Genomic DNA, 13,820 nt, shown 5'->3' on the forward strand with positions numbered 1-13,820 from the left:
TTTCGTGAATTTTCAAATCTACTCAGTTCTTGGTATTATAATTACCTTGACCAAAATACTGTGAAATTACTGCTCTGATCTACTAATGGCTGCAAAAATCAAGTCGTTGTGGTTTCATGCCAAGGGGCCATAGCAAGGTGGCGCAATGATTTCTGACACAGAAGACAACTTCTAAAAACTCAAAAGGGAAAATTAACGGGATGTGGTTTACATTGCCAAAGACTGTTCATTAATTACCAATTTAATCACTGCTGGAGGCATGACATTACAAAAATCTGGCTGAAAGTTCTAATAGATTATGAAGACCACCTAAGAAGAGTGACCAAGAAATGTACAAAACAATTAATACTGTTTCACTGCTATCAAAGACACTCAGATTATTTTACATCAAGTGAAGCAAAGGAATTAGGAGCTTCACAGTGCCACCACTAGGAACCTTAAATACAATAGCACACAATTAGTAATGCACATGTGACTTTTCGTTCAAAGCATATATCCTTGGGAAAGCCAGAACATGATAAGGAGAACAAAAGAAACATTAAAAAATGAAATGAATAAAGATTTAAACTCTACCCTTGTGCATACTGAGCAATAACAGAATAGGCAATACAAAATACAGCTCTTAGTAATGGTGATATCATCCTGGGATGTTCAACACTGCACTGAACAGCCATATGGAAAATGTCTATGGCCATGAATAGTCGCATAAAAGGAGTGTTCCTGATGCTAAAATACCTAGCCCTAGATTCATGTATTCATGGCAATCTCAAATAAATAAGACTTTTGAGACTAGGGGTTTGTGGCCACATAATAGAAAAGATGCTTGAGTTTTCTCCCCCAACAATGCTAGTGTTTTGTGTGACTTTGAAGATATGCGAGCAAGCTAACAATATGTTTTCTAAGAAGTCTAGTAGCCATTGTTAGGATAGTAGGCTTCAAATCAACTTAAATTTAGACATAATAGATAAACTATTATTTAAATCATAATGAATAAAAACCACTGCTATGTACAGAGGCATTTATGTCGAATACAGAAGTACATTGGCATTCTTCTCCTATAAAATGCAACTATAAAAAAGATTAAGCTATATATTTAAAGTGTCTTACTGGTCTGAAACGGATTATGTACATTAAATCTTCTATCAATTGTGTTGGTGTAAGAAATAAGGAATATATTTTCATCTCTGTGCCCTGGGTGTAGACATTCCAGTTCATACAGAGAATAAAAATCTGTAAATAAGACAAATTCTTACTCTCTGTTATTAGAGGTTTTAGATTTCTTTTTATAATAACTGATGTTCTTTTAAAATTACAAGTGCAAAGTTACCTACTTCTTCCTAGTAATAGAACTAATAATATATGTAATCAGGAAAAATAAAAATTTTAGCTTGACCTTAACTTTAAAGCTTGATTCCTAGAGGCTAGCCATTTAAATGTAACACAGCCGATCTTCATAAACATATAAGCATAATCTTACATACATTTTTATGATGAGACATACTTGGGACACATATATATATATGAAAACTACGGGAAAAGTTTCTTTCAGAGATAGATGATATGATGATATTTAGTGTTTTTTACCAGTTGGATGGTAACTGCTTCTTTGATTATATGGAAAAGATCTAGTGATCTTATCTAAATCTGCTACAATTATCAGCACAACGGACTAGTCCCATTTAAATCAATATTTTCCAATTAACATCAAAAGTACAAGGTTGATGTCCCACCCCTTCGTATCAACAAAATACCTGTTAAAGGTTTAATTCGCAAAAGAGCGGCTTGCATTCTTACCAAATAAGCCCTTTGGATTCACTGCTAATGACCAGTAAAAAAAAAAAAGTCACTGTATCTTTCTTTGATTGCTGATCTTTGTAGTTAACTAAGGACTGACCAAACTGAAATTCCTTTCCCATATACACAGTTTTCTTTAGAGGATTCAAATATTACTGCAAACCTTTAAAGACAGATATTACAAACCTTTCAGGACTTGCTGCTAACTTGCAGTTTGATCCTGCTAAGTGAGGGTGGACTCCTATGCCAATTAATTGTAATGGGTCACTCACTATGTTTGCAGATTAAATATCAGACAAAAAACTTCAAGTCTGGATTATAATAATGTTGTGATTTTTTGGCTGATTTTTCTTTTAAAAAATATTCCAGGGCTTCCCTGGTGGCGCAGTGGTTGAGAGTCTGCCTGCCGATGCAGGGGACACGGGTTCGTGCCCCGGTCCGGGAAGATCCCACATGACGCAAGTGGCTGGGCCCGTGAGCGTCCGGAGCCTGTGCTCCGCAACGGGAGAGGCCACAACAGTGAGAGGCCCGCGTACCGCCAAAAAAAAACAAAAACAAAACAAAACAAAACAAAATTCCTGGTATCTAACAACTATATGCAAACCATATTCTTATGTTACATAATTTATGATTGAAAAAATGAAAAACATATTTATAAATTCACTGTTAAGTGATTAAACTAGATTGAAGACTCATTCCCAATTCTCTTTTTAGACTTTCTATTTATAAAATAGATTTCATTCTTTCTTAAAAACGAAAAGGTATAATTAAACCTATATAGCATCCTTCTTCTGATAGGTTCAAAGTGCTTCATATCCTAATAGCAATTCCAAGGAGTGTGGGTAGCAGGATTGTCACTCCTTATTCTTAGAGTGTACTGATCCTAAACTTTAGTATATCAAATGCAAACATGTCTTTCAGCTATTTATTATAATTACATGAGTATAACTAAATGTCATGGTGGATTTATTAAATGTATTTTTTTAAAAAAGCAACTATATTCGAATGTAAAGTAATAAGCAAAAGAGTCTGAAATAGACTAGCTTCTTAAATTCTATTTATGCATTTCTTGGGGAAAAAGTGTGAGAATTGAGTAATAAAGAAAGCGAGAGAGAGACATGGACATATATACACTACCAAACGTAAGGTAGATAGCTAGTGGGAAGCAGCCGCATAGCACAGGGATATCAACTAGGTGCTTTGTGACCGCCTGGAGGGGTGGGATGGGGAGGGTGGGAGGCAGGGAGACGCGGGAGGGAAGAGATATGGGAACATATATATATGTATAACTGATTCACTTTGTTATAAAGCAGAAACTAGCACACCATTGTAAAGAGATTATACCCCAATAAAGATATTAAAAAAAAAAGGAAATATTTTCTTGAAAAAAGTTATTACATTTTTCTCAGAGTTTAAGTTTAAATATATTATACAGTCAAGGAAGCTCCTTTGGCTATATAATGGCTAGATTGTTGAACTGTCAAACCCTTCAGTTGTACTTTGAAAAAAGTTATTTTAAGTATACGTGAAAAATAATGAACAAAACAAATATCACACCTAAAATTTATATTAGTAAAATGTAAAATGAAAATCTCAAAAGGAATAGGAAGCAAAGAAATAGAAATCACAGAGCTCAGAGCAATGAAATCTGTCTCCTATAGAAAACTAATTTCAGAAAACACCTGAAACAGGTTAAACAAATGTTTAAAGGCACAGAGATACAAATGAATAATGTAAACTACTTTCCCTAAAAAAGATCTAAATTCATCATGTACTTGCAGCAAGTTCTCATTAAAACACGCAATGGTAATCTTGACAAAAATTAAGAAAAATTATAAGGTTTACAGTATCTGTGTTTGTTAGTTCCCTTTTAAGAGAAATTACAGCTCAAATATTTTCCGAAGATTACTTAAGTAGAGTCTGTACATGAGGATCCACAAGATAGTATTACCAAGAGTTGTCTTCAGTGTCTTAGAAATTGTTTCCTAGCCTTCCAGCATAAAGCTATACTAATTTATATGAGGGAATGTTTGCTTAGAGTGATGTGATTCAAGGCAGAACTGGGAGCTGAACTCTAATGAGAGATCCCAGAGTATGGGAAGAGTAGGTATGTGTAAGAATTTGGTGTGTACACACCATAACAAAGCAAGGTATCAAAATGTAGGATACAAGAATAGGAAGAAAAGGATGATACAGGGAACCTCGAGCCCCCAAGTGGCAAATGTCATCTCTGTAACTGATCTGAGAAAGGGGAACCCTTTAACTTTCTCTGACCAATGATAATCAGTTCTGCTCTAAAGACCTTCAGAGTCAGTTTTTTTCCCTGTTTACCAAGAAACTCCTTATAGCAACCCCAATTTTTCATATTTAAGCTCATGTTTTTCTTAGCTGACACTCAGAAGATATGAAAAATAGACTGTCACTATTCCCTCCCTTAACTTATTCATTGAACAAACATTTACTTAATATTAATACTTGGTGCTGGGGATACAAGGTTCTTGTACTTTGAATAGCTCACAGTTGAGGGAGAGAGAGATGTATAATTAGATAATTATATGGGAAATGTGGCAGTAGTAATATGTACAATATATTAGAAAAAGATACAGGAAGGAGAATTAACTTTGCTGCTAGGAGCCATGACAGAGGTACTCACAGAAGAAGTTATTTTCCTAACAAGGGAAGACAGGCATTTCAGGGAGAACAGCAAATGCTTGATACAGGAACGAAAGAGTATGCCACATTCTAAGCAACTTAGTTGAGTTAGACTGTAGAGTGAATAATGGGAGAGAGGTGAGAAATGAGGCTAGAAAGGGAAGGGGCAGGATTTGCAAGAACTTTTTATATGAGGCCATTTTGAGTAGTTTGGAACTTATTCTCTTGGGTAAGCGGGAGAAAGAATCTGAGCCTTCATATACTCAAATTACTACTTAAACTATTTCACAGTCCTCTCTTTATATTTCATAAGCCTGTCTTTCCTTAAAAGTAGACCTTTGCTTTCAATCCTTTAACACTTCTCTGAATCCTCTGTAAGTTCTCTCTCTCAGCCCAGAACTAGATACAAACTAGATACCTCAAAAGCGGTTAACATGTACAGAGTAGATGGACATTGTCCCATGCAATTATACTTCTATTTAAGAACTCTAACATCAATTATTAAAATAGCTCTACTCATTCTTCCTGGTATTCATCAGAAGGTCCTAGATTAGCTGTATAGAAACGAAGTTTAGAAGGATAAGAGATAGAAATTGCTGAAGAAGTCCTATATCAGCAGTCTCCTAAGAGTAACTAAGCTCTTCGGTAAACTCTTGAAGATTTAAGGTCAGTGACTCATTTATTCAAGACTTGGGGTCACTCCTGGGTACCAACTTTTTTTTTTTTCCCTCACTCTTGGGAACTCTCAGTTAAACTAAGAACACAAAAAGCCGTGGGTACCTGCGGGTATATATATATCTCTCCCTGCCAGCAACTAGACTCTTAGTACCAAAGGATACATTATAAACGCAAGATAATTTATAATGAATTTAAAAATAAGGGCATGGTAAATTAAGGCTCAAATTAAAGAGCATAAGGAAGTGAAAATAGTAGCAGCAGTTCACTAAATTAGATGCCAGATTTTTTTTTTTCTTAGTTAAACCTGCTTTTTATTTACCAGAAGTCTTTTGATCTCTCCAGAGTGAAAGGGATGCTGACACTGAAGTGGGGATGGCATTAGTCATGGTTCCCTTACCCACTCCACCGTGGACACCAATTAATTTGAATGTCACACAGGAGAAAAAAATTCTCTTTGCCTCCATATCACAAATGGAAAAACAGATTTAGAGAGATTAAATAATTTCTACTTTTAGTATCACTTAACTCATATTCAGTTGCTCCAGAGATGAAATTTGGTATTTTCCCTTTTAATTTTGTCAGCCAAGTTGGCCATACTACTTTTCCAAAATATGGACAGTACTACGAAATAACTCAAACCTGTATGTACAAGAGCTACCAGAAATGATAAAGAAAATGATCAAATTAAGAAAACTACCATATCATTGGAAAAGCTATCAACCTGATTATAAAGTTGCATACTAAACTGAAAATCTGAAAAGCAATGGCAAGGTCTAACTTCTTTTGTGAAACGGGAGTTACCTGATATTTTACATTTTCTTTCTTAAATCATTTCAATATTAGCTATAAGGCCCACAGAGTAACAAATGTCAAAACTAGAGCAACAGTCCCAGAATGTACTATTTAGGTCATGGAACTGATGTTCTTCCCAACACATCTATATACGGCTTGACTTATCTGAAAAATGAGCAACAGTAGAATGCGCAAGAGAGTTTTTAAAGTGAGCTTAAACTATAACTGAGAAGAGGCTACAACAATATCTTCCATGCCACACATTCTTCTTACAATGTGGTGGGGTCTATGTCTCTGCTACTTAAACCTGGGTGTGGCTTTGTGTCTCCTCAGGTCAACAGTATGGCAAAGGTGACTTTTAAAGCTAGATCATAAGAATGCATAAGAGAGTTCACTTTACTCTCTTGGGACACTCGCTGTTAGACCCAGCCACCATGCTGTGAGGAAGCCCAAACTAGCCCAAGTAGAGAAACCATATGGAGAGGCCACATGTAGGTGTTCCAACTGACAGCATAGTTCCTAGAAGAAAACCAGCCCCTGACAACATGCAACAGAAATAAAACATTCCCCCAGTGTCCTATCCTAAGGCCTAATTTATAGAATCTGTAAGCAAAATAAAATGGTTATTTTATGCCAATAGGTTTTCAGTGTTTTATAATGTAGCAAAAGATAACCTGAAAGAGGAAGGGTAGGGAAAATATCTTTGGGACTGTTTGAAGCATAGTTTCATAAGCAGTAGGGTACAACTTTGCGTAAGTGGGAAACAAATGCAATAAAGTAAGCAAATGTCTTCTCAATGTGAACAGAATTGATAGTACTGAATTCGCCATTTATTCCACACCTAAGCACAAACAAATATCATCAACTGTAAAAGTGAATAGTTCTTTCTACATCTCTTCTTAAAAAACACACACACACACACACACACACACACACACACACACACACACACACACACACACACACCCTTAGAGATACTGAAACACAACATTAGTTTAAATGAAACAGCTTTATGGTCAAGTACATTTGGGTATGCTAAGAAAACAATCTATTAAAAACATCCTTTTTGGATACCAAAAATTTCCCTAGTTTAAAATATTTATCTAAACACGACATATTTTTAAAAGAGAGAATAAAGGGAAAAAACTCTGTAAGCCATTTGTTATATTACCCTTAAGGATAAATTTTTTTTTTTTGCGGTATGCGTGCCTCTCACTGTTGTGGCCTCTCCCGTTGCGGAGCACAGGCTCTGGATGCGCAGGCTCAGTGGCCATGGCTCACGGGCCCAGCTGCTCCGCGGCATGTGGGATCTTCCCGGACCTGGGCACAAACCCATGTCCCCTGCATTGGCAGGTGGACTCTCAACCACTGCGCCACCAGGGAAGCCCGAGATAAATATTAATATTTTGATTATTTTCCTTCCTGAACTTTTCAATGCATATATAAAAACACAGTCTTTCAAAATGGAGTTCGTATGCCATATGCTATTTTATATCTTTCTTTTTGTACAAAATGACACTGTGCACATTTCCCTATGTCCTTTCAATATTCTTTCAAAACATTATTGAATAATTTTCAATAGCTACATAACAAGTATATATATTTGTTGTAATTCATTTGATCATTCCCCTAGTCTGAGTGACTGCCATTCCATAACTTTTGCTATTATAAATAACTATGTGATGAAAACCTGCATATTGATCTTTGTTAGTGGAATTATTGGATAAAATGGAATGAGCATTTCTTAATGAAGTTTACTTGCTTTCCAGAAAGATGTGGCAAGTAACATGCCACCAGCAGTATTATCCAACTCGATGAAACATCACTAACATCATGTTTCTTAAAATCCAAGTTATATATTTTACAGATACAGTAAGATGTCACAGACATAGAATATGCGATGTTTTAGTAGTTAACTTATGATACTGAATTCACACTAATGTAATTTAGCTAAAAGTTTAAGTTTTATTTGGGAAATTAGAAGTGCAAGCAAAATTACTGGTGCCTTAAAAAGAAGAGATGACCAATAAAATATGTGTTGACAGTTTAAAGTAATAAATGAATAAATTGAATGAAAAAACAAACAGCCTTAAAAATCAGGATACTTGAATTCTAAGCCTAGTTTGCCACTGTTTGCAACCCTAGGTAAATTTAAACACCCTTTCCTAACTCGTTTTCTTAACCTCTACAATGGATACAACAGTAATATCTATTCCTACTTCACAAGGATTTCAGAAAAATAAACAAGAAGGAAATAAAACATAATGCTTTAAAAACATACTCTCTGAAGTCAAATTGTCTAGGTTCAATTCTTGGCTCTGTTACTTATAGGCTGTGTGACCATGGGCAACTCATTAATTTGTATGTCAGTTTTCTCAACTATAAAACAGAGATTATACTTAACTCATATAATTGTTGTGAAGATTAAACAAGAAAATCCACAAGAAAGCACTTTGAATCCTGCTTGATACATGGTAAGTGCTCATAAACATTAGATGACAATTATTAATATATGTAAAATTTACACATAGGTAAAATAATGGTTTTTTAAGATCTACTTGGCAGATCATTTAAATCTCAGGTGTTCTAAATTTAAAATCAACACACTTGAAAAATATAGAGCTATAAATTTTCCATAATTTTTAGAGCCTGAAAGAACTATGAAACAAAATTTATCACAAATAAAATATAATATCAACAAAATAACTCTCTTTTTAAAGAGAATATTCTCTCTGTGGCTATTTACTTAACTGGATCCTTCTCTCCCATCAAGTCTTAGTTCAAATGTCCCCTCCTCAAGTCACTCGTACCTACTCAAATTATCCTCTACTATATCATGTAGTTTTCACAGTCTGTAGTTAACTTATTTATTCATTATTACCAGTCTCTTCCCACCAAAATGTAAATTCCATGAGAGAAGAGGCTTTGTCTTGTCTTTTCTTTTTTTTGCGGGGGGCGGGATCTTATTTCCCTCATCTGCGTTCGAACCTGCACCCCCTGCAGTGGAAGTGTGGAGTCTTAACCACTGGATCACTAGGGAAGTCCCCGAAACTTAGTCTTTTCTATCTCTACAAAAATACTAATTTCTGACACTCAATAAATATCTGACTGAACCAACAAATTGATGATATAATAGATGGCTAGGCACTGAAAGAGCTGGTATAAAGACTACAAAATTTCTTCCTCAAAAAAATGGCCATCTAGATTAGCATTTCTCAAGGATTTTTATCATGACCCACAATTAAAAATACATTTTATATCAAGATCCAGTAAGCACACATACCCACGTAACTAAAACAAGTCTCACACAAAAGTACTATGATGTGTGATAAATTCTGATATTTTCGATTTCATTTAGATATTCTATTCCTTTTCATTGAAAATAAAATTACTGTGGCCCACTACACTGATTTTATATCACATTACTGTGTAAAGACTTGAAGTCTGTATATTGTACAGCACAGGAAATATAGCCAATATTTCACAATAATTTTAAATGGAGTACAGTCTATAAAATATTGAATTACTACGTTGTACACCTGAAATTAATATAATATTGTAAATCAACTATACGTCACTTAAAGAAAAACAAAATAATAATAAATAAAGAAAAAAAAAGACAAAGTCTGAAAAACAGTGGTCAAGTTCAGAGGTTATTCTCTGAAAGGCATTAAAAAAAGTATGCATGGGAAGGAAGAAATAAAACTGCCTTTGTTCATAGATGTCATGATTATCTTATGTAGGAAATCTGAAAGAATTGAAGGAAAAAAAAAAGAAGAAGCCAAACCTCTCCTGGAACTAATAAGCAATTATAGCAAGGTTGTAAGATACAAGGTTAATATGCAAAAGTCAATTGCTTTCCTATATACCAGAAATGAACAAGTAGAATTTGAAATTAAAAACATAATCCTACTTACATTTGCACCCCCAAAATGAATGTCTGTGACATAGGACAAAAGCAACACAATGGAGCGAAGATCATCTTTTCAACAAATGGTGCTGGAACAACCAGACATGCACATGCAAAAAAATAAATCTAGACACAGACCTTACACCTTTCACAAAATTTAACTCAAAATGGATCACAGACCTAAATGTAAAACACAATACTGTAAAACTCCTAGAAGATAACACAGGAGAAAACCTAAATGACCTTGAGTATGGTGATTCCTTTTTGATATAACGCCAAAGGCATGACCCATGAAAGAACTAATGGTTAAACTGGGTTTCATTAAAATTTAAAACTTCTGCTCTGTGCTTCCCTGGTGGCATAATGGTTAAGAATCCGCCTGCCAATGCAGGGGACAGGGGTTCGAGCCCTGGTCGGGGAAGATCCCACATGCCGCGGAGCAGCTAAGCCCGTGCGCCACAACTACTGAGCTTGCGCTCTAGAGCCCACGAGTCACGACTACTGAGCCCACGCACCTAGAGCCCATGCTCCACAACAAGAGAAGCCACCGCTATGAGAAGCCCATGCACTGCAACAAAGAGTAGCCTCTGCTCGCCGCAACTAGAGAAAGCCTGCGCACGGCAATGAAGACCCAATGCAGCCAAAAATTTTAAAACATGAATTAATTAATTTAAAAAAAACTGCAAAAAAAAACCCCTTCTGCTCTGTGAAACACAATGTAGAGAGAATAAGAAGACAAGCCACAGTCAGGGAGAAAATATTTGCAAAGATACAACTGATAAAAGACTGGTATCCAAAAGAAACAAAGAACTCTTTAAACTCAGCAGTAAGAAAACAACCGGATTAAAAAATGGGCCAATGATCTTAAGAGACACCTCTCCAAAGAAGATATACAGATGGCATATAAGTATATATAAAGATGTTCCACATCATATATTATCAGCAAAATGCAAATTAAAACAATGAGACACCACTACACACCTATTAGAATGGCTAAAATCCAGAACACTGACAACATCCAATGCTGGCGAGAATGTAAAACACAAGAATTCTCATTCATTGCTGGTGGGAATGAAAACTGGTACACCTACTTTGGAAGACAGTTTGGTGATTTCTTACAAAAGTAAACATACTCTTACCATAAGGTCCAGCAAACGTCCTTGTATTTACCCAAAGGAGCTGAAAACTTAAGTCCACATAAAAACCTTCATGTAAAAAAAAAAAAAAAAAAAAAACCTTCATGTAGATGACTATAGCAGCTTTATTCATGATTGCCAAAACTTGGAAGCAACCAAGATGCATTTCCGTAGGTGAATGGATAAACTGTGGTACCTCCAGACAATGGAATATTATTCAGCATTAAAAAGAAATGAGCTATCAAATCATGAAAAGACATGGAGGAACCTTAAATGCATATTACTAAGTGAAAAGAAGCCATATCAGAAAAGGCAACATACTACGGTTCCAAATATATGACATTCTGGAAAAGGTAAAATTATGAAGACAATAAAATTATCAGGTTCCCAGAGGTTGGGGATGAAGGGAGAGATAAATGGGTGAAACACAAAGAATTCCTAGGGCAGTGAAAATACTCTGTATGATATTATAAAGATGGATACGTGTCATTATACATTTGTCTAAACTCACAGAATGTACAGCAAGAGTGAACCATAATGTAAACTACAGACTTTGGGTAATAATGATGTGTCAATGTAGGTTCACAGTTTTAACAAATGTACCACCCTGGCAGGGCATGTTATTAAGGAGGGAGGCTATGCATGTGTGGGTTGAGAGGGTATATGAGAAATCTCTGTACCTTCCCCTCAATTCTCCTGTTAACTTAAAACTGCTCTAAAAAAATAAAATCTTAATTAAAAAAAAAAGAACATGCAGTTTTATGTATATGTAAAATTGGGGGTAGGGCAGGGTTGTCATAATTTTCAGATTCATGAAGAGGTTCATGTCCCCCTAAATCTAAATCTATTACTATATGTTCGTTATTATCTGTGAGGCACTACACAAAAATATATATAAAAATATGGCTTAACATAGGGATGGCAGTATATGATAGGAAAGAGGATGGACTCTGGAGTCTGGTAAGTCTTGGGTTCAAATCCTAAATTCATCATTTATCGACTACAACCTTGTACATATTATCTTACCTATCAGCCTCAGTTTTCTTATCTAAAAAGGAGTTTTTATATCTACTTCATGAGGTTAGGTAAAATAAAAATTATGTAAAACATCCATTATAGTGCCTGGAATATATGCTAAGTATTGTGCTGGCCAAAAAGTTCATTTGGGTCTTATGGAAAAACCTGAAAGAACTTTCTGGCCAACCCAATATTTCAATAAATTGTAGGCATCATTGTTATATTCTAATGTTTCCAACAAAATTAACTTCCATTGACAAAATACAATCCTAAGCAAAGTACAACTAAATTACAAAGGGTAAATTAACAAAAAAACAGATTATTCATGTATATGTGGAAATTATATTCCAGGATCTTACTTTTTCTAACAGCTAATACTGCTGTGCAGGAATAATTACAACCTGCTCCTCCAAGTATGGATTTATCAGTTCAAAGAAAGTACCAAGTACCCACAGTATACACAGTCTGTGGAAAAATAATTTATCAAAAATATAAATAAGTTACTCTTATTTACACCCCCAGGATTACAATGAACAATGTATGTTTTTTTTTAACCAATGTTCCTCACATCACTTAGCTGTCTGTTGCAGAGCGGTGTGGCTGCGTTGGTATTCTGCTTATTCCCTGCCTTTAGAGCTGCATCTCTTCTTGCTTGCTCAAGCAGAACTCTTGCTCTTTCTTTGAGTTCTTCTTGTCTGGATAACATTCGATGCTTAAAAACAAAGATACAGAATTAGAAGCCAAAACAAACAAACAAAACTCCCAAAAACCCATGTAATCCATTTTTGTAAACTAATCAATAGTTATACAATTCGTCAAAATAATAGTGGTCAGGAATAAGATTGTAGTTTTATGAGATTACCCATAGAAAATATTAATGTTGACTAGAAACTGTGGAATGAATACATATATCTTGACTAAAAGGAACTATACCTTTACTGGCTAAAACTGGGTTAAATTTAATTACATTTTCATTAGAACATAGTCTCATAAGGTATAAAGTCCATACACATATTATATACATTCTTCAAATTTGCTAATCACAGTATAATCTGGCAAAGACATTTTTTCAAGTTCGTAGTTTTATTTTTATAGTTGTATAGAATTGATAACAAGGTGTCCTCCAAATTTGCATTTTGAAAGATTTTAATTATCTGTGGCAACAACTCTTTAAATTCTTGACAATTTAACGTTTATAGAAAATTCAAAGCTATAGTATTTTACTTAAAGAAAAATAATACTGTTTTTCTCTATGGCTCACTCTCCTTACAACAATTAAACATCAGAATTAGAACAGTATTTTCTTGGATTAATTTGTAATCTTACAATATATTTTTGGAGAAAAACAGGTAGAACCTCAATGGAAATCAGCTCTTAAATGGGGGCATTAATCCAAAGCACAAATATTCATAATGTGTATAGTTCAAATTCCTTTTCTCTACTAAAGTAGCCAACTTCTGACTTTAGATGGCTATGACTATGACTTTAATACTTAATTTCTTTTAATTCCTTTTCTTTGCATAGTTTTGGTTCAGTCATAATTATCATTCATGGTCAAGGAAGAGGTAACAAACAGCAACCTATTACTTTATTTGGAATAATGTGAAACTTAAAAAATTTAGTACATCAAAAAAAAATTTAGTACATCATTTTTGGGTCTCTTTGTGACCTTTATATTTTGATACAGCAAATTTTAAACTTTTTTCTGTAATTTTAGGCAAAGATTTTTCTTGAAGTCTACAATTCAGTGATTTTTTTTTAGTATATTCACAAGTTTGTGAACCATCAACACTAGCTAATTCCAGAACATTTTCATCACCCAAGGTTTTAAGAGGATTAAA

The 13,820-nt window shown here is 34.6% G+C and overlaps 1 protein-coding gene across 4 annotated transcripts in view; it reads right to left on the reverse strand.

The window, feature by feature from the left end:
* Positions 1-13,820, reverse strand: part of EHBP1 (EH domain binding protein 1) — a 348,334-nt gene that overhangs the window by 75,776 nt on the left and 258,738 nt on the right. For all 4 annotated transcript variants that reach the window (XM_060169057.1, XM_060169058.1, XM_060169056.1 and 1 more), the window contains one exon: positions 12,548-12,691. In XM_060169057.1, the coding sequence (XP_060025040.1) occupies positions 12,548-12,691 (144 nt within the window). The remainder of the gene's footprint in view (positions 1-12,547; positions 12,692-13,820) is intronic.

This window comes from Lagenorhynchus albirostris, chromosome 13 (genome assembly GCF_949774975.1).
Source record: "Lagenorhynchus albirostris chromosome 13, mLagAlb1.1, whole genome shotgun sequence".
Taxonomy (NCBI): domain Eukaryota; kingdom Metazoa; phylum Chordata; class Mammalia; order Artiodactyla; family Delphinidae; genus Lagenorhynchus; species Lagenorhynchus albirostris.